This window comes from Cardiocondyla obscurior, linkage group LG04 (genome assembly GCF_019399895.1).
Source record: "Cardiocondyla obscurior isolate alpha-2009 linkage group LG04, Cobs3.1, whole genome shotgun sequence".
NCBI classification, from domain to species: domain Eukaryota; kingdom Metazoa; phylum Arthropoda; class Insecta; order Hymenoptera; family Formicidae; genus Cardiocondyla; species Cardiocondyla obscurior.
The window spans coordinates 9,623,885-9,645,184 of record NC_091867.1 but is presented as its reverse complement, the minus strand read 5'-3'; the positions used below and the strand labels follow the sequence as shown (position 1 = coordinate 9,645,184).

At 38.7% G+C, this 21,300-nt stretch overlaps 4 protein-coding genes across 8 annotated transcripts; 3 read left to right on the top strand and 1 right to left on the bottom strand.

The window, feature by feature from the left end:
* The first annotated feature begins 782 nt into the window (after positions 1 to 782).
* P115 (general vesicular transport factor p115) lies at positions 783 to 5,353 on the top strand. Its single transcript, XM_070656225.1, has 12 exons — positions 783 to 948; positions 1,126 to 1,354; positions 1,427 to 1,683; positions 1,773 to 1,974; positions 2,042 to 2,196; positions 2,274 to 2,464; positions 2,563 to 2,735; positions 2,836 to 3,260; positions 3,481 to 3,661; positions 3,990 to 4,177; positions 4,248 to 4,628; positions 4,689 to 5,353. The coding sequence occupies exons 1-12, from the start codon at positions 871 to 873 to the stop codon at positions 4,749 to 4,751; spliced, it is 2,523 nt and encodes an 840-aa protein (XP_070512326.1). The 5' UTR covers positions 783 to 870; the 3' UTR covers positions 4,752 to 5,353.
* On the bottom strand, positions 5,288 to 9,208 carry Nd-75 (NADH dehydrogenase (ubiquinone) 75 kDa subunit). Of its 2 annotated transcripts, none has more exons than XM_070656226.1 (12): positions 9,097 to 9,208; positions 8,594 to 8,771; positions 8,272 to 8,379; positions 7,792 to 8,157; positions 7,477 to 7,698; positions 7,255 to 7,390; positions 6,801 to 7,153; positions 6,513 to 6,698; positions 6,251 to 6,440; positions 5,964 to 6,139; positions 5,720 to 5,854; positions 5,288 to 5,625 (listed from the first exon to the last, which is right to left on the bottom strand). In XM_070656226.1, the coding sequence occupies exons 1-12, from the start codon at positions 9,102 to 9,104 to the stop codon at positions 5,473 to 5,475; spliced, it is 2,211 nt and encodes a 736-aa protein (XP_070512327.1). In that variant the 5' UTR covers positions 9,105 to 9,208; the 3' UTR covers positions 5,288 to 5,472. The 2 variants fall into 2 exon arrangements, with proteins under 2 accessions (XP_070512327.1, XP_070512328.1); XM_070656227.1 differs by lacking the exon at positions 9,097 to 9,208 and adding an exon at positions 9,014 to 9,093.
* A 1,095-nt stretch (positions 9,209 to 10,303) lies between these two features.
* LOC139102361 (KICSTOR complex protein ITFG2) lies at positions 10,304 to 12,858 on the top strand. Of its 3 annotated transcripts, none has more exons than XM_070656231.1 (7): positions 10,304 to 10,503; positions 10,566 to 10,653; positions 10,729 to 10,954; positions 11,039 to 11,316; positions 11,416 to 12,185; positions 12,260 to 12,494; positions 12,571 to 12,858. In XM_070656231.1, exons 1-7 carry the CDS (start codon positions 10,445 to 10,447, stop codon positions 12,748 to 12,750), a joined length of 1,836 nt encoding a protein of 611 aa, XP_070512332.1. In that variant the 5' UTR covers positions 10,304 to 10,444; the 3' UTR covers positions 12,751 to 12,858. The 3 variants fall into 3 exon arrangements, with proteins under 3 accessions (XP_070512332.1, XP_070512330.1, XP_070512329.1); XM_070656229.1 differs by having other exon boundaries at positions 11,033 to 11,316; XM_070656228.1 differs by having other exon boundaries at positions 11,018 to 11,316.
* A 102-nt stretch (positions 12,859 to 12,960) lies between these two features.
* LOC139102362 (sodium-coupled monocarboxylate transporter 1) lies at positions 12,961 to 18,703 on the top strand. Of its 2 annotated transcripts, XR_011545687.1 has the most exons (10): positions 12,961 to 13,536; positions 13,632 to 13,862; positions 13,996 to 14,341; positions 15,511 to 15,665; positions 16,237 to 16,377; positions 16,494 to 16,602; positions 17,099 to 17,320; positions 17,519 to 18,027; positions 18,133 to 18,332; positions 18,438 to 18,703. XR_011545687.1 is itself a non-coding variant. In XM_070656232.1 (9 exons), the coding sequence occupies exons 2-9, from the start codon at positions 13,642 to 13,644 to the stop codon at positions 18,224 to 18,226; spliced, it is 1,797 nt and encodes a 598-aa protein (XP_070512333.1). In that variant the 5' UTR covers positions 12,961 to 13,536; positions 13,632 to 13,641; the 3' UTR covers positions 18,227 to 18,410. The 2 variants fall into 2 exon arrangements, 1 of the variants encoding a protein (XP_070512333.1); XM_070656232.1 differs by lacking the exon at positions 18,438 to 18,703 and having other exon boundaries at positions 18,133 to 18,410.
* Positions 18,704 to 21,300: the final 2,597 nt, after the last annotated feature.

The following is a 21,300-nucleotide window of genomic DNA, read 5'->3' as shown; positions in this document are numbered from 1 at the left end:
GCCGATGCATGATGCCTCCCGGGCCTGTTCCTCCTCTCAGATGGGACGTGACGAGTCATCCTTCCGCGCACTAGACACCCGCGAACGCACTCCCGTAATAAGATAATCGCAAAAAGAAACGTCCGATAACTAGCGGCACTCCCGAAACGACCGACGAACCGGCTGCGGTTCGTATTTTCACTGTAATCGGCGTTCGGTACTTTAATTCTAATTGAACACTGCACAGCAGCGGAGTTCCTCTTGACCTGTAACAGAAAAATTAAAAAATTATTTCGTAGATGTCACATCTAATTAAATAAAATAATGAAAATATAATGAACCATTTAATTTCGAAGAAAAATTGATACTTACCCTGGGGTTGCTCCGCTGGCGCAGGATACCCTTCCTGGGCCTGCTCCTCCTCTCAGGTAGCACGTGTCGAGTCCTTCCGCGCACTGGACATTCGCGAGATAGTCCACGATACTCCCGACACGAGAAATTCTCAAATTCGACACGAGAAATGGGCTACGACGCACGGATGCCTCGACATTTTCGTTTCGAACTCGGACCGCGTGCTCGCCGTGACCTCTAGTAGTACGCATTAACACGAGTCACATAGTCTGTTACCAACTCACAATCAGGCGATCGATGAAGCGCTGTGATTGGTCGGCGCGCTAGGGAAACTACGCGTCGACCAATCACAGCGTTTCATAGATCCATGATTCACCATAATGAATCCATCTGCACCAGTGCACGTGGCTGCACCGTTCCTACGAATTTTATATGTGTGTAATAGCCTGTCATTGTGTGGCTGGGTATTATGATTTTAAATGTCGACGTGTAACGTGTAAGTTTACATTGGCAGGCGGCGGAGTTTTTTGAGAGGAAGACATGGAATACTTTAAAAGCAGTCTAAAATCCGTCTTGGGAACCGCACCCGCTGGGACACAGCCAACAGGCGCCGATACAGTAAGCAAAACTGACAAGTCCTTATGTTTTCTGGTGCAATAAAGGTTACTTTTCTGTTCTGGGATTGATCATTATAATGAAATTTTATTGCTAATTATTTTAAAAACCTTGCTAACCGATGAGCATTATTACGGATACTTTAAATTATTTTTTTAACGTTTGTGTACTATGATTTAGGTGGAGAGATTAGTAGATAGGCTACAGTCTTCTACTTTGCTGGATGACAGAAGAGATGCCTGTCGTGCACTTAAAGCATTTTCTCGCACGTACCGTGTGGAAGTGGGCGCCCAGGGAATGGACGCACTCAGACAGGTGCTGGAAATGGACAGAACAGATTGTGAAATAATTGGCTTGGCTTTGGATACTTTGTGTAACATAACAAATCCTGAAGCATTTGATGAAGAATGTAAGGCTGCATTGATATAATTGATTTATTATCTAACTGCCTTATGTTATTATTGTTGCCTTGTTATTTTAGTGGATAATCATGGATCTAAGAACCAGATTGGAGAACAGTTTACAGAAATTTTTATAAAAAATTCAGACAGTGTTGGTTTAGTATTGACATTTCTTGAAGAATTTGACTTTCGTGTCAGATGGCCAGCATTAAAATTACTGATGAATTTACTAGCAAACAGGTCTAAAGATATTCAGGAAATAATCTTAGTCAGTCCTATGGGTGTGTCTAAACTGATGGACTTGTTGTCTGACAGCAGAGAAGTCATACGCAATGATGTATGCTAAATTTATTTATATTGAGCAAATACTTTTGGAATAATAATAATTAATTTACTTACAATGTATTATTTATATTTTTTACATAGGTCTTATTATTGCTCATTCAATTAACAAAAGGCAATGCTAATATACAAAAAATAGTGGCATTTGAAAATGCATTTGACCGCATATTTGATGTTATTGAACAAGAAGGAAATGCAGATGGTGGTATTGTTGTGGAAGATTGTCTTCTGTTAATGTTAAATCTTCTCAGGGGAAATTTCAGTAATCAAAATTTTTTTAAAGAAGGTAAGATACTTGTTGAAAATTTTTACAATTTTTACGATTTTATAATAATTTTTAATACTATTTATAGGTAGCTATATTCAAAAATTAACGCCAATGTTTCAAATCCCTAATGAAACGGAAGATAATAATCTTGGAAATGGGTGGAGTCCACAAAAAGTATCCAATGTTCACTGCATGGTACAAGTTGTAAGAGCACTTGTAGCTCCAAGTGCTCCTGCTCAGGTAATTTAAAAATACTATATAAAATTTGCAATATTTTCGTTATTATTTTTAATCAATAACCGAACAATTGCTTGAAGGCAGTTGCAGCTTGTCAACGAATTATGAGAGCGTGCGAATTATTGCAAGCGTTGTGTGATATATTAATGGCTAGCGGAGTGCCAGCAGATGTATTAACAGAGACCATTAACACTGTAGCGGAAGTAATAAGAGGGAATACTAGTAATCAAGAATTTTTGGCAGGTGTTATGGCACCGAGTATTCCTCCAAGGTACACTCATCTTAATATTTATTTTATGTAACGTACACGTGCTATATTATTTAGAGTAATAATTAAAAGAATTAAAAAAATATCTAAAAATATTATAGACCTGCTATTGTCGTTTTACTGATGTCTATGGTAAACGAAAAGCAACCGTTTGTTTTACGATGTTCAGTATTATATTGCTTCCAATGCTTTCTGTACAAGAACGAAGTGGGGCAGATGCAATTAATCCAGACTTTGTTGCCACAAGGCAACGAGGCTCCGTCTCTAACAACAGGTTTGTAAATTTTATTTAAAATATAAAGGAACTCTGTTTCTAGACGAACTTTCCCGATTGAATTACAGAATAACACAATTTTATGTATGTTTGTTGTTAGGACAGTTGTTGTGCGGCGGATTATTTTCTACAGATTCTGTATCAAATTGGTTCTCTGCAGTGGCATTGTCGCACGCTCTCATAGAGAACAGTCAAAAGGAACAACTTTTAAGAGTGCTTCTTGCAACCAATATCGGAAAACCACCAGTGACGCTTATGCAGCAATGCGTTATGCTTTTACAGCAGGGTAACAAAACGCAGTGTAAATTAGGCCTGCTAATTTTACTTTGCCGATGGATCTCGTATTGTCCGCTCGCGGTAAAATCATTCCTAGCTATCGAATCTTCGGTGGCATATTTAATGGCTCTTTTATCCTCGCAAGAAAATAACGATGACTTACAAGAGATACTGCTGCAAAGCATGTGCGCTTTGCTTATTGGTATTTGCGTGCACTTCAACGATAATAGTGTACCTACTTATACGAAAGTAAGCACAAACTGATTTATAAAGTCTATATTTTAACTTGTTAACATTCTTTTTTTTTGTTAAATATTTTAGGTGGGTACTAAAATCGCAAAAAATTATAATTAAGAAACTTTGAAATTTGTATTGTCTGTTCGTAACTTGTAAATTTGAAAATCTATACACGGGACGAAGAATTAAATTTACCTTGTAGTATATTAAATAATTTTTTTGTATTTTTTAGGAAAAAATGTGCAATTTAATTGAAAACAGAATAGGTTTTGAAAAGTTTCAAGATGCAATCGGTGGTATCGCCAGGCACGAGATATATTCCCGAACATTAAAACACCCACAGTCATCAGCTAAAAATCCATCGGAACTTTTGCTTGATTATGAATTTTGTAGATTACTAAAAAGTTTAGAAGGTATTTATGTACATTCATCGTTAGAAATGACGTTCGTGGTGCTGCGACGGCGGCTAGCGTACGTGATCTTGGTGTAATGTACGTCGAATCTCACACGAAGCGCGCGCGTAGATGTGTTGCGGAGCACCGGTCACAGAGGATTGAGGAGGAACGCGGCCTACTATCTACTACCCCTCCCCGCACTCGGCGGCCGAGAGAGGGAAAAGTCATGTACGCCAGCCGCTCGTCGCAACAAATGCCATATCTGCTTTTCATTGTACAAATATTTAAATTTCTTAAAAACTAATATTATTAATTTTCTTTTAAATGCAATATTTTTTTTTTCTAGGCGTTATAATAAAATCGGTGATAGACGTTAATAATGAACATCAAAATAAGAATCAATTATCTGTGATGAACTTACCCGATAACATATTAGTTACACAGTATAAAGATTTGATCAGAGACCAAGATACACAAATTCAAAAACTAAATCAAGCTAATAATTGTCTTACAAAAGAAAAGCAAGACCTTGAGGTAAATAGAATTTTTTTTTATAAAAAAAAGCTTATATATTTAACAAAAAAATTTTTTAACGTTGTTGCAGGCACAAATCGAAGATCTTCGTTCGACCGTTAGTCATTTACGAGATCAAAATTTAGTTCTTCGAGCTGCACAAGCTAATATAGGCGATGGAAAGGAAACAATTACTTCTAGTAACAATCTCGATTTGGAAAAGGAATTGCAGACATATAAAATAATGGTTGCAGATTTAGAAAACCGTTTAGCCGAATATACGTACATAGTGCAACAGCACAATGAAAAAAATAAAGAAAACAGGGAATCGGAACTGGAATATCAATTAAAACTGAAGACAGACGAACTAGAGAAATTAAAGAAAGACCAAGAAGATCTCTTAGAACTCATGACGGATCAAGATAATAAAATTACATTGTACAGAGAACGATTAATTGAATTAGGAGACAAGGTATGTTTTACGAAATTCTTTCATATAACGTGTAATAAATAAAATATCTTTTTTTTTTAGGTTGAATCTGACGAAAGTTCCGGCGAACTTGACACAGACGATCAACCAGAATCGAGTAATTAAGACGTAATGAATGAAATAGTTCTTACGTTGGTAAGCAAGCTCTTTCAGATTTTCTAAGATTTTATTTTATAAATAAATAAATGTCATAAATGTGTCATAAATAATGAAAACATATAAAATATAACTTGCAAATGTACATTTACAAACGTGTAAACTAGTATATGCGCACAGTTGTATAAATTGATTAATGTTTTCAAAAGCTAAAAATGCATAAATTCGACATGTAACAAAAAAATATTTTAACTAAAATACAATACCGGACTAATTCTGTAATGCATGTTAATATGTTTAAGTGTTCAGTAAATTTGTAAAAAAAAATTATGATATTGTAGAAACCAATTGTAAACTGAAAAAAAAATCATTATCAAACATTCCTATATGTACATGTTCAACATAATTTGATGCTCGGTTTATTCTTTATAAACGATATTTGCAAAGTTACCCAACAAAATGTATTTATTTTTAAATAACTTATTATTCTAGTAACCACGAATGTATATACAATTAATGGGACTAACAGGGACAACATTTGTAAATTTCCATTTTCAGTAGTTTAATATACAGAGCTCTATAAATACATCTTGATGCTTTTTTTTAACGTACCTGTAAACGTTTTTTTCTTTTGTCACTGGCTGCAGGATGTCGTAATAGTTAGCCAGTAATATCAAGTAACTAGCAGGTGAGAATTTTATTCAACAATTTATGCAACATTGAATAATAATTATACTGTACTTTGACGTTGTTTTAAAACCGCTTGAACGCACTTTGCCATGGTTAAAGATGCTCGCGATACCACGTCAGTCATGAAGAATTGATCTAACGTCTTATGTTTGATGTCTACAGGATCTGATAGAAACGATCCTTTGGACTGTTGCTGCGCATAACAAAATACATAGGAATAATATAATATTTTCAAATTTAAGAATATTTGTTCGATAAAAAAATTATTTATTAATTGAAATACAAACCTTGGCTATTTCGAAAGCTTGCGTAAAGAAATTAGCTGGTTCAACATCGCCGTATCTGACCAGATGAGGTGCAACTTCTTCGAGTCTATTTCTTACGTCGTTTAAATTATCATAAGGTAAGGTAACTCCAGCCATCTATAGTAATTTAACAAAAATGTATCATTTCATGTTTCGATTAAGCTAACGATCGGGATATTTGCAAAGTTTTTTGCTTTGTGTAAATTAATTTTATATATTATATTACCTCAGAAAGAGCACGAATAATTTTCCAATCTGGACGTGCTAAGCCAGGTGGTGTAAGTGCCGCACACGTTTGTTGGGAGCGACCTTCAGTGTTAACATAACTTGCGACTTTTTCAGTGTATGCTGCTCCAGCCAACACAACATCTGCAATGGCTGCTCCAGCATCACCGTGACTTCCTAAAATCACGAATAATGGTCGATGGTAACAATTTCATAAAAAAATTAAAAATATAAATTCTATTCTATCTTTGATACTTTTAATGGCTGCAATATTATATTTATATATACCTATATAAATAATAAATGTATTTGGAAAATCTTCTTTTTTAATATTTGCATCATCAGCACCCAAAAGGAACAGAACTTTCGGTTGTTGCTCTTTAATCTCTTCCACAGTTGAGCCGTAACCGATATCTAAAGCAGCGACTTGAGATGCATTTGTATGCAATATATTCAAGATCTTCCAATCCTGTGAAGTCTAAAGCAAAAAATGTGATTAATACAATTTCTACGAAATTACTATAGTCATTAATAGCAACAAAGTAAGTACCTTTGAGTTGTCTCCTAAAGCTTTAGCCAATGCTTGAGTTTCGTAGAGAATTTTAGCTCCGTCCTTTCGAGTTAGCTGATCAGCACCCAAAATAACAAGTGGTTTTTTAGCTTCTTTCAAAGTAGCACTGAACGGATGCGAACCGTTTTGTAATTTCGTTATTGTATCGAAAGATTCTCCCAAGTGCTGAAAAAAATTATATTTTATAAAATATAAGTTTTATAAATAATTTATCACATAATCTGCATGCTATTATTAAAAAATAAATAAAAGCTAACGATACCGTACCTCGTGTTCGTATGTCAGATCTACATCTGGACCAATAAGGGCAATTGTTTGTTCACCGTGCAGATAGCCCTTTCTGAGACGTGTATTTATTAGCGGTGCTTCATATCTTGGATTTGTACCAATTAATATTACGACGTCCGCATCTTCCACCGCAGCGATTGTGTTATTCAGAAGGTAACTACTTCTGAGATCAATGCCCGATCCGTCTTTCGGGAAACATTGTTCCGTGGCCAACCCCTCGCTGCCCAATTTGTTCACTAGATCTTTCATAGCGATTAGGGCTTCAGCATCCACCAATTTACCAGCAATTGCAGCGCACTTGTCCGCCGATACGTTAGTTAGAGGTTTAGCAGCTAATCGAGATTAAAGACGTTATTAAACTATCCGATTACTAATAAAATATTCAATCGATTAAAGAGATATACGTAAATAATAATTATTAATTAATTCTAACCGGCAACAAGAGCGTCTTCCCAATCCACAGATTGCAATTTTCCATTAATCTTCATCATCGGCGTAATGAGTCTTTGTCTTTTAAGTCCGTCGTATGAGAAACGAGCTTTGTCCGAAAGCCATTCCTCGTTCACTTCCTGAAATATATATTATTAACTATATTAGTGACATGTAATATAATTACACATTTTATATATTTTTTAATTATATTAAAAATATTCACCTCGTTCACTCTCGGTAATATTCTCAGAACCTCTCCGGTTCTGTGAGAGATAACTATGTTGCTGCCGACAGCATCATGCACATCAATACTGTCGGTACGACGGGTCTCCCAAGGGCGAGCAACAAATGCATACGGCTTACTAGTTAGCGCACCCACTGGACAGAGGTCAATGATATTGCCAGATAACTCCGACAAGAACATTTTCTCAACATATGTCCCCACCTTTAAAATAATTATATAGCTGTTATGCAAGTACCCATTTTTTTAAAGCAAAATGTTATATAAAACACTCTATATATAATCGATTAAATTTACCTGCATATCGTTACCACGACCAGTAGTTCCTAAATCGTCAATACCAGCTACTTCTGAAGCAAACCGAATGCACCTTGTGCAGTGTATACAGCGCGTCATAACTGTCTTGATTAGCGGTCCCATGTCCTTATCTTCCACTGCTCTCTTTCCAGAGAAGTTGATATCAACGAATCTACTCCTATCGGTTCCAAAAGCCATACTTTGATCTTGTAAATCACACTCCCCACCCTGATCGCAGATCGGGCAATCCAATGGATGGTTAACTAGTAAAAACTCCATTACACCCTCGCGGGCTTTTCGCGTTAAGTCAGAATTGGTTTTCACTCTCCAGCCCTTCATCACTGGCATAGCACATGCAGCAATCGGCTATAAAATTAATTTTATTTATATATAATTAATATAAATTAATATATAATATAATTAACAAATACAATCAAATAACTATTAGTATATTTTACAATTATTTTCTATGTTACAGACCTTGACTTGCTTTTCTATTTCAACAAGACACATCCTGCAATTTCCAGCTACTGCAAGACGTTCATGATAACAGAATCTTGGTATTTCCACTCCTACTTTAGCAGCAGCCTTAAAAAAAGAAAACATTTTCTTTTTATTACGACAGTCGTCTAATTTCAGCGTATAATACTAAAAGTTAAGTATCTAAAAATATTAATTTTATACAATATTTATTACACGAATTTATTTAAATAAAGACTTAAAAATCATGGATTTCTTGCAACAGAGACAAGAAAAAAAAAAAGAAAATAGACAAAAACCTGAAAAATATGTGGACGCAAACCTGCAGAACTGTCGTTCCCGGCGGTACTTGCACAGGCTTGTCATCGATGAAGAGCTCGATCAATTCCTGTTGCTGCGACTTGCTGGACGTCGTGTGAAAGCTGAGAGCACAATGCCTTCCACCTGTCAGGCCCGTGGCCCGCACGATCGGCAGTCTCAACATCTCGCCACGAACTAAGCTGGTAACATCAGTTTATCATTATGTAATAAACAAACTTTATCGCACGGCTAATGGCGAATTAACCTAAACTACGAGCGACAGTTAATAATCGAGACCAGTGTCTCTAAAAATGCTGCCGCAACACAACGGTAGCTTAGTAAGACACCCGAATAATCAACTCGTTAATTATTTTCCACGCAAAATTACGCTACCCTGCTACATCAGTCGCAATTTTCACAGTTTGCTCCAAAATATGTGTACCTTTTCTGGACGTCAGAAATACCCAACAACCCGCACCGAGCTCATGATGAGCAATGGCGCAGCAACAACGAGACCAAACTCACCAACTCATGAAACTAGATCCGTGGACTGGCACTGGTTCGCACACGACAGAAAGAATAAAGTCCTAGGTCCCAGGTTCCATCTTTATCTCCAAAATTTATGGCTTCCACACTGTTCCACACGAGCCAAACATCGAGGTATCGTTTTATTATTTCATCCCATCTTTTCTTCTAATTTCGGTAAAACACGTATAAGATATTTTAATTTAATTTTTTTTGTATGCTCTTAAAAAAGGAAAATACTTGATAGTAGGTTAGGTTACACTGCAGGAAGTTTCGTACGTAACACTGATGACTGAAAGGCAAGTATGGCATGTGCTTCGGCGACGGTGGTTATCATACGTTCCTTACCGTGGTGTTCGTCGATTCTCATACGAAGCATGTGCGTACGTGTGCCGTGGCGCATCGTGGGTGCGCCGGTCGCCGAGGGGTGGAGGGGGAACGCGTCCCACTATCTCCGCTGCATATACGTACGGCGCTTCGTGACCTTCGTGTGTGACGACGCATACCACGTTAAGTTCACGTACGCTAACCGCCGTCGCAAATGCTATATCTGCCTTTCATCGTACGTATGTACACATAACTTACATGAAAAAGTTTTGTTCCTATATTAAAATTCATGTGATAATTTTATCGCCACTTAATTAAATATTTAAATCCGATTAATTGCGTAGGTAGCAAGTGATGATTGATCCTCCGTGCTGTCGGAATAAGTGCATTAAGATCAGAGGAGCAGTTTACATTTTCTTCCCTACGAAGGTCTGATAAATGAGAATCCGACGTTTTTTACGTTGGTTCTTGATAGGCATCCCGATCGGGATTGCTTTCTGCGATACAGTCGGATATGTCGCAAGAGTGGACGGGATCTCGATGCAACCTGCATTAAATCCAGACCTGCGGTATTCTGACTTTGTGTTCCTGAATCGGTGGATCGTGCGGAATCGAGACATACATCGTGGTGACGTAGTGTGCATCGTGTCTCCCAAAGAGCCGAATCAAACGCTCATCAAGAGAGTTGTGGGACTTGCCGGAGATGTTATAGGCACGCGTGGATATAAGATCAATGTTCTTCAAGTATGAATTTATAACAGTAATTATTGTATATGTAGCAGAGAATAATAATACTTTGTATTTGTTTTGCAATTGTATAATTGATAGATTATTATTTCTTATCTGTACACTTGATTACAGGTGCCAGAAGGATATTGCTGGTTAGAAGGAGATCACATTGGACATTCTATGGATTCTAATACCTTTGGACCAATATCTTTGGGTCTGGTAACAGCAAAAGCTACTCATATAGTTTGGCCACCAAGTAGATGGCAACAGCTACAGTCTATAAAATCTAATCATGAGAGCTGTTAGCTTTGTAAAGAAATTGCAATGGGAATTACCTGGTACTGTATGCAGGTAAGTTTAATTTTTTTTAATTTTTGTTTAGTAAATAAATTATAATAAAAAATTATGCACAGGCATGGATTGACTGTAGGAGATGTTGATAATGATGGTGATAATGAATTAGTTGTTGGCACTGCTGAAGGAGAGCTTTATATCTTCAAAGTAAATATCTGGTGACTAAAACAATTAAAATTATCTTATTTCAAGCTATAAATAACATTTGTTCTTATGTAATAGGGATCAGAGTTATGGCAGAAAATCACTGGCCTTGGTCTTATAACTAGTGTAGCAATTGGAGATATTTTTAATTATGGACGTAATGCACTTGTGGTCATATGTGGCGACGGATGGACCCATATATTTTACAGTCCCAGATCTGTCAATCCTAACAATTCTAACATACCTGTAAGTCAACATATTGGTAAAGACACAAACGAGCAAGATAATTTTAAAACAAGTATTGGTAAGTCTGAGTTTTAAAGCAATATATTTCGCAAAAAAAAAAAAAATTATATAATTTTGATAGGATATATTTTTGCAGATATAGGAAATTCTCAAAACACAGAACATGTTGACAATACTAATGATGTAAATGAACTCTCGGGGAAAATGGAATGTGTACATGTACAAAGAATCCCAACTAATACAAAGATAGTGCTGATAGCTGATGTCGATAAAGATGGTGCTAATGAAATGATACTTGGCCTGACAGACCGCGTTGTGAGATCGTACAGATGGTCAAGTAATGCTGATTTAGAAACAGGAAAATTAATTGGCCTAAATAAATGGGAGTGCACTAATCAAATAGGCACAGTTACGTTGCAAGTACGTACGGTAAAATATAAATTTTGTTATATGTCACCAAATAAAAAAAAAATTGTTTAATTAGGCGATGCGCGCGTTAATTCGATTAATTATTTTTAGCATACTGCTGACGGTACGCCAACTCTTCTGGTTGCACAGCCTGGTGGTACTTTTATGCGAATCAAGTGCAATTCTGAAGATTGTCAATCAAAGAATAGTTCATGCGAGGCTGTAGATTACCAGACTTTAGGAATATCTAGGATGCGCAATCAAAATATTTCAACGGAAATTATAGGAAATTTGGAGCCGGGAATAACGCCATTTATTTCGACGATTGAACATAAAATGTCTAGTTACATGCCCAAAGATAAATTGCCGAAGCAAAGTTTTACAGACGATACTCAGCTAGATGTGAAAACCTTCAAACCAGCATCTCTGGAGTTTAAAAGGAATTACTCGCAACCGGCGTTTCGAAAAAATAGTTTAGATATGGTCGGTCAATACGGTAAAGATTTCACAGTAGAAAATCAAGGACCAGTTAGATTTTATAATCCCATCGAGTCTTCAAGTGCTGATGAAATGGACGGAAATTTTATCGGTGGCAATGTTATTCTCGGAGAATACGATAGTAAGACTACGAAAGACACGTTGTTGCCATCTTTTAAAAAGTTTACCTACAATAATAATAATGAGAGCAGTAGCAATAATAATAATAACTGCAATATTAATAAATCCGCATCAACAGAAAAAACTCGGGAGGAAGGAAGTACAAAGCAAAATACAGATTTAAATAATGAAGTCCGCAATGAAAATGGTTTGAAAGGAAAACCGTATGCTTTAGCAACACTTGATGGAACTATTATGTTAGTTCAAGATGAAGTCATTTTATGGTAAGCAATAAAATGTAATGATATTTAGATACTTCCATAGTTCATTAATATATTATATAATTTTATTATTATAGGGCTATGCAAGTAGATCATCAGATATTTGCTTTGTGTCGATTGGATGTCACAGGTGATAATTCTGACGAAATAATTGCCTGCGCTTGGGATGGACAGACTTACATTTTGGATCAACAACGACATAGCGTACGGTTTCAATTCGAGGAACCAGTCAGAGCATTTTGCACAGGAAATTACAACGTGATGCCAGGAACATCTAGTCCTAGCCTAGTGTACAATACTTTCAACAACAAGGTTTTCATTTGCACACAAGGAAATTAATTATTATTCATATTCGTGACGGTAATAATGAGATACATTTACGTTTTAGATTTTTCTTTATTATGACGTTACGTTGCCAAGTATGACGATAACTCCTTTGAATCCTATGAAGGATTTTGAATCCGACGAAGTGCAAATCTTAGAAAAATTATTCGGTGAGTGTAATATAAATGAAAAACAACAAAATATGCAACAATTAACTGAATGGTTGCTGTACGGCGCACATTAACGGATAACAAAGGTATAATTATACACTGTGATTCTTATATAATATGATAAACGTCCTAAGAATCACCTTGCATAGATAAAAATGTATAATAAAATATGTATTCTGGTACGCATGTTAAATCATTTTCCTTATTTTTCTTAAGACTCCTGGAATACTTATTGCGGCAAATTGGATTGAGATATCAGAACCATAAAAACAGACGCCGAAAGTTCTTTCCTCACCACTGTTAAATAAAGATATTTGAATAAAAACACTTCAGGTAAACCTGTACGTTGTTAAAAAAATTAGCAGACGAGAAAATATATTCGACAGGAATCGCATATGCGATTGTTCTATGGGGCACGTCATCGCGTTATCGCGAAGGATATACGACTAGAAGTCCGTGCAAATTTTTGGCAAACAAGTATGATAGCGGTGATGGCATTAATTTTTGGCACGAAGTGCAGCACAAAGGCGCTTGCCTATTTAAGAATTTTCGTTTATTTGCGAATCACAGAGTTTTATCTGCGATACCGTAAATTAAACTGATACCAAGTTGAATATCGGCCTAACATATAGTAACACATTGCACGTCATCATTGCCAGTGGGTATGTGGATTGCGTTCGGTACTTTTCCAAATTCCAGCAAGGCTGTTTTATTATTAGACACATACATGATTAGATCGTGGACGTGTGAACGACAGTTTTCCGAAAATCAGTCGCTTTATCGCCAGCGCGGTACGCCACTTCAGACGCTAACGCGGTACTCGGATTCCTGCGCAACAGGAAGGAAGTAATCGAAGATATGTACGTATAATTGACAGCAGCGTTCATGCTTTTACAACGAATTATCTATGTATTTCTAACGCGAGACGATCCTTTACACGGACCTTTTCACCCAGCGTATCTAAAATGGTCGTCAATAATACGGAGTCGTTTTTCGTTGGCCACGAGCTGAAGGAGCTCACTTTCGGATGGACCGATTACACCCTCTTTGGTGGCCTGCTGGGCGTTAGCGTCCTCATCGGCGTCTACTTCGGTTTCTTCAGCACGAAACAGGATAATACCACGGAATATTTACTCGGCGGCAAAACCATGTCCTTTCTTCCAATTAGCATGAGCCTGATAGCGAGGTGACTTAACATATTTCACGCATTTTGTCGTTATTAAAAAAAATATTAATATAAAAAATATTTTAAATAATTATAAATATATAAATATTATTACTATTATTTTTTTTTTTTTTTCTTGCAACATTTATTTCAGTCACATATCGGGAGTGTCTTTGCTCGGCGTTCCTTCCGAGGTGTATCAGTACGGGACTCAATACGCGGCTTGTATTTTTACATCCTTCATCAGCTGTTTTATAATCGTGTGTGTGTACCTGCCAGTGTTTTACAAGCTGCAGCTAACGAGCACCTTCGAGTATCTAGAGATTCGGTTTGCCAGGCCGGTCCGGCAACTAGCGTCCTTCCTCTACACCCTCGCGCTGGTGATCTACGTGCCGTTGATCATCTACGTGCCGGCGCTAGCCTTTTCACAAGCGACCGGGATGAATCTGCATTACGTCGCGCCGGTGATATGCATGGTGTGCATCTTCTACACGACCATCGTAAGTGGCGTACAGCTATAATCACCGTACAAGTATCGAGCTTTCATTTCTGAAGCATTTTATCTTAATCTTTTTTTTTTTCAGACAGAATTTATTTCAAGATGATTATATATTAAGTATTTATTCACCGTGCCGGTCTGAATATAGACCATAAAGCTTGCATTGCGCGCGAAGAATTACTCGTCGCCCTTATCGTCTATCGACGATCGCACTTGTTCGCACGTCGAAACAGATCTTTCGGAGATCGTAAAAAAAATCGTAGTACCGCGTTTGAAATAGATGATCGCGAGCGCGGGATAGAGCGACGCGTGTTTTGCTGACGTCATCTTGAAGCCGTGACGTCGCGGACTATCTGAAGTTTGGTTAGATGAGACATACGGCTGCGAACGGCTGCCGGGCGAACGATTGTTTAGGGAGGAATTTGCTGAACAGATCGCGGTCTTATCAGTCTTGTAAGTTGCTGGATTATTTACGACGCGGCGTCGCGCTAAATAAGTAACGACCGTGCACCCGCCGCCCTGCCACTCGAACAAGGTACACAAAAACGATGACGAGATTGAACCCATTGTTTGCCCGGGCCTTGCGCTTGTTTGGATAATAGTACGCTGGATAATAATGTGTGCACGAAATGTGCATCGCTCCGCTACGTAAAGATAACTGCGATATTTCTAGAGATCAGCGGTAAGGAAGAGCAAACGCTTCTTGAAAGCTCGTTAGACGCAACATTAACATTTGCTGAAATCTTTTCCTTTTTCTCTTTTTTCTTTTTCCAGAACACACAAGCTCAGACAATTCGAGCCGACCGTGCCTTTCGGTTTACGCAGCTTACGAACCGCGTTTTAAAACTGACTGTCTGTCATTAAAGCACGAAGTACCACGCGGATTACGTAGGTTTCTTGATATACGATAAAGTTTGTATGAATCGATAACGATTTATCAAATACGTATATATATGTATAGCGTTGCGTTGCATTGTAACGTCATTATGCAATTGTGTTACGATCTCTCCTCCGGGTTTACGTTTCACCGAGTCCCCCGACCGTTTGATTCTGTGCACGTCGCACCGTGACTGACACTGATACCTTTATTGTGCGAGTAATCTCTCTTTGAAAAAAAAAAAGAGAAAAAAAAATATATATATATATATATATATATGTATTCTTATATAGGGAGGTCTGAAGGCTGTCGTATGGGCGGATACGGTTCAGATGACGGTGACTGTCGGAAGTCTCATTGCCGTTTTGATACTGGGAACGATCGCCGTGGGCGGCATCGGCGAGACTTGGAGAATAGCCGAGAAGGGTGGTAGAATTGTGTTTTGGAAGTAAGAACAGGTGTATTTTTTTTTTAAACTTATGTAAGACTCGCGACCACTCCATTGCTTTCCAACGAGAAGGACAGAGGATTAAACGCTGCTCGTTTAATTAAAATCTAGTAAGATATAATTAATTTACTTGAGACGCATCGATTGCACGCTGACCTCGGGAAATGCAAAGTAAAGTGGAAAAAAAAGCCTGCGATATTTCTAGCGCACGCGTTTCCGGTTTTGTAGGATATTATTAAATTACTTTGCACGTCAATCTTTTAGATATCAACCGTACGCGTATCGAATTCAATTCCGTTAGTTATTTTCGTAATTGTATTTGTTCTCGTTGCGTTATCCTCTGTTAAATTTCTGATATAGTGGCGCATTGATAATATTGCGTGACACGTTTGTTAAACGCAGCAAAATACTAATCACGCTGTAATATCCTAACATTAATTTCATAGAATATCTCTTATTGCAGTTAATTAACTACGAAATAATAATTGTTGTTCTAATAACAAAGCGGTGCTCTGGCTATTACAACTGTATTTAATAAATTGACTAATATTCTCGATTCTCTTTCGCACAGCATGGATCCCAGCCCTTTCACTAGAAATTCATTTTGGGGCATGACAGTGGGAATGGTAATGACGTGGCTGGCAGGATTAGGCATCAGCCAGGTCTCGATGCAAAGATTTCTAGCAGTACCCACTATCAGCGAGGCGCGAAAGTAAGTGCAAAGTATTGGTTCTTTAAATATCGTACGATTTATTTTAACACGTTACGAGGAATTAAACATTTTCTTAAGAATAAATAACGTTCTTTTACACACACATCTTTTTTCAGGTCAATATGGTTTCTAGCTGTGGGCCTAGTATTTGTAAAAATAATTTCCGTTTTCACCGGCCTCACAATGTACGCTAGATATCACAAATGTGATCCCATAACTGCACATGTAAGTTTATTTCATTGTTTATTAGCCTTTATCGTATCTCAAACCTCTAAGGTAAGTGAGACTTGCAGACGTCTAACAAAGTTTTAAAAAGGCAGAGGAATAAGTATGCTCGACTGAAGCATTGTATTAATACAAATTATTCTGCGACTCAGACATCGCAAATAGCATCATTATTTTCGATAAAAATAAAATAAGAAATTAAAATTAAATAAAAGTGAAGCAGAAAAACTTTTTTATTTCATAAAGTTGAACAATACGAAAGATTAAAAATGGTACAATTTTTCTTCAATTTTAATCCAAAGTAAATTTTTAGAATTAGATTTATTGTATCAATAGACTCTTCAAATTCTTTTTATCTTATCTCTTTCAGCCATACTAGCGTCATAAAAATGCAATAAATCTTGTAATTAAAGTAAGATTAAAAAGTTGAGCAATCAAGGATTAAACGAATCGCCTCTCGTGAAGATTCCAATGAAGAGAATCAGCTTGTTTCTAGGTGGTAGCAAGAAGTGACAAGATATTGCCGTATTACGTGCTGGATGTAGCCGCGAACGTTCCGGGACTTCCTGGTCTCTTTCTCGCCGGTCTGGTGAGCGCCGGCCTCTCGACAATGAGCGCCGGGTTGAACACAGTTTCCGGAACGATTTACGAGGATTTCATCGATCGCTGGGTGCCAGAGAGCAACGACAAAGAAACTAAAGCCGCCAACATTATGAAGGTACAAAGGCGTAATATATTACATCACGAAACCGCAAGAAAAATAAAGGACTTCCTTCTTTCCTTCCTTCTTCGTTCTCAAGAAAACAATGTCGTTAAACGAGAGACTCGCTAAACTTATAAAAATGCAAACAATTCGGAGCGTAGATTTTTGTACGGTTTAATTTCGAGATTCTAAAATGGTTTACGTCGTTTCTAGGTGACAGTGGTTCTTCTGGGAATCTTGTGCGTGGGCATGGTGTTCATTGTAGACCGTCTCGGCGACATCTTTCAGCTGTCTTTGACCGTGACCGGTATCACCGCCGGTGCAATGCTGGGCTTGTTCTCGTTGGGAATGCTAGTGCCTTGGGCAACGACGAAAGGAGCGGTGATCGGCGGACTGGCTTCAATGATTACGATGATGTGGATCATCGTCGGTGCGCAGTGGCACATGGCCAATCGCCGTCTCTATTACAAGCCGCTACCCTCGACAACGGAGGGTTGCTTGAATGTGCCCGGTCTGTTCAATCGTACGACTACGGTGACGCAGAATCCGATGCAGGTCGAATCTGCAGACGAGCCTTTCATTCTCTACAGGATATCTTTTATGTATTACACGCTATTGGGAGCTTTGATCGTGATGGTTATCGGCACGATAGTTAGCTTTATCTGCGGCGCTCCAGATATAAACGATATCAATCCAGATCACTTTCCACCGTTTATGACCAGGTATATGTTTTAGTACTTGGTTATAAATTTTTTTTTTTTTATATTTGGAGGAGTTTGAAGAAAATTGGAGAAAATTATGTATTTATTTATTTTTATTATTTTCAGATTTTTGCCGTCAAAAAAGTATATAGAAGTATCGTTGCACACGGTGCCGACAGCGTTAGTGACCAATCCAGAAAAAGAAGAACTAAAATCTTGAAACATGTATATTTTATTCCACTCACTTGTCCTTCCGTGACTTTACAAGACTTTATTAAAAGACAGACACTCACATGCCATACAATTCGAATGCGCTTGAACGTTTGGTAATTGATTACAAAATCTATGATCTCTGTAACAATATTACGTATTCCGTATTGAATACATTAATACATTTAAACAAATTTAATTTTCACCGAATCGATTTATAGGCCAATCCGAGCTTTCAATATATCAACGTTGATACAAAGACGTTTAGAGAGAGATTTCCGTAAACCGTCCGAGGAAGAAAGCTTCAATCAATAAATCCTTAACAACATAAATTGTTCGGGGGACAGCGATCGACAGACAAGCGAACGAAGCATTTGCCAGGAGATAACTGCATCTAACTGGCATCGTCCGGAGTTGAAAGCACCCATTAGAACGTCGATGAGGGTGTCAAATTGACTAGATTATATATCTGCCCCACGCATCTCAATACAAACAAGTCCCAGCCATCTGAAACATCTGGAGGAATGATGCCTATCGGATTATAGAATGTAAATGCCGCGGGGGTTTTTGTCGAGTCATTCGTCGAGCCTCTCCTCGAAATCCGCGATGGATCGATCGGTGCCTCAAGAACGTGCCGTCGCGCAACGAGCTCGTGACAAATTTCGAAGACTCTTCCTGCCGTCTCTCCCGAGACGCGGCCGTGCCCACCGGCTCGACTCTCGGGGCGAGCTTATCGTCTCGAATCCGGGACGACGAAAGGGCAGGTGCCTTATCAGCGATCGCCAACTCGCAGATGAAGGAAACCCCAATCGACTGTTCCGCGGGAACATTCCACGTCTCCGGGAGAGGAGCGACGCTTCTGTCTCGAGGCGGCGACCGCATTCCATCGCGGATCGGTTTTATTTTATTGGACCGAGAGGTGTCAAATATAGGCGGCAGGGACTCCATCTACTTACATACCGATGCGTGAGTTTCGGAGAACTCACCGCCTGTCCCTGCGCTCCTCTTTCTATCCGGTCTGATTTCAGCGTGTTGGTTGGTGTAAAATCCCGAACCGAGGAGCCGGCCCGCATTGTGGGCCGGGTGACAGATTTTTGACAGATTCTGTCTGATTTGGTGTCGAGTGACAGATCTGAGAGGCCCGATCGTGCAGCCTCCTCGTGGTTGACGTTGTCGCCCCTCTTTACACCAAGTATCTCTTGAAAGCGGCGCTTGGTTGTGCCCCGTCTCCGGCGATTCTTCGTACCAATTATTATTTTGTATTTATTAAGATGGAGCGACTTACAAAGTAAATCCACAAAAGAAAAAAAGGTTCCAGCAAAATAACATATTAAATTTAAAATTAGTCACGCGATAGTGTTACAAATAGGTTTTAATTGCATGAATAGCAATTTGTTGTTAGAAACAATATCCAGTATATTATAATATGATTGGCGAATTAATTTTTTTAATAACTTATACGTTTCTGGCTTTGCAGAGCTTTCGATCTTCGAGTTCTGCGTCCCTGCTCCGCAGACTTTCGCTGCGGGCCTGCATAGGTCGAAGACAAATTTCCAGCTTTGGGTCGTAGCTACTATACGGTCAAGGTTTCTGGGGAGTCGCTGTATACATGCGAAACGGACATAAAAGACCAGGGAGCTGTCGTGTGGGATACGGCTTATTTTGGCGACAATACGCTCGGTCAGGCGCTAGCATAAAGGCGCATAATGCATCCCGCTAACGTGAAAATTATTCTGTCAAACATTCAGGCGTCGGATTTATACGGGACACGCTCTTTCGGGAAGGACACGTCAATCGCGACTCTCTTTGGCAGACGCCGAAAGGATTTCTCGGTCAATGAGATGCACGCCCCGTCGCCGATATTATTAGACAAAGTAGCTGTATATCACGAGACCTTTCGCTCTTCAATAGTCTATTTAATTCGCATGTACTTTCTCCTAACGTCTCTCTTCACTCTCCGGAGCTTGAAGTGATAACGAATCATCTATCAATTTAATTATTTAACATCGCTTATTTCGAGCAGGTGAGTCTCGGTTTTTTTTATTAATCGCGCGACAACTAAGGCGCGACCGTCAATAAAATTGAAAAAATCAATCTATTTACTTTCCCAACTCGTTCACAGGAAGATCTGAACTTGCCTTTTAGTTTCAGATCCCAGTTTACCTCGTTGTAAAAACTGTCGCGCGACGAGGCGCACACAATAGCTCCGGCAAGCGAAACGGGAAACGAGACGAGAAGCTACAAAACAGCCAGCCGACACGCGGAATATTGTGACGTTTCTTTTCCGAGTGACATTCAATTTCCAGCCCGGTAACACGTCTCGCGCCCCCAACCGCACGCACTGTATGCGCTATAGAATAGAGAATACGATATGCCCCTGTCGATCTCCCCCTTTTCATAGCGCCAATGCAGTTTCTCTAAGCGCAGCCAGGCTGCTCTCTCGTAGTAAATGCAAACAAACAACAATTCTATCTTTGGCCACGGCGGGACCGACGGGTGGAGGAAGGGAAGGTATCGCGTGCAACGTATAAAGACGGTCGCAACCGACGGTTTCAATGATCCTTCGGGTCCTCGTGCCTGGCAATTTGCGTCGAAAAGTCAGCCCTTGTTATCTACTTCGAAGATCTGGTATCTAAATTCTTATCGCATTAGCTGTTCCCTTAAATAAAATCCTTTCGGTTTTATAGAATTTGTGCATGGTTCGAACTTTACTTATTTTTTTTTTTTACAAAAAAATAAGAAAAGAGAACATTGCTTTTGCTATAAAAATACGTAGTAAATGAGAAAGTAGAGAGCTCATTCGGCTTCTTAAAGCGTAGAGACCCTGACGCGAGTTAGGCAGAGCTTCGAGAGGGAGGGTAAAAAAAGAAAAGAGAAAAGAAAAAGAGGATCTAATCAGATTTGACAATTCGTTCCCTCGTTTCCCAATTATTTGCCCCACATCGCTGCCGCCGGAGCATCTGATAAACTAATACGCGTTTCCTCGTTCCGCTTGTTCCAGCCCCGCTTCTGCCTCTCAGCCGCCGATGTCAATAGCGGATGCGCAAAATCAAGCGTTTCGCGAGATCTGGAATTTCCGGGACT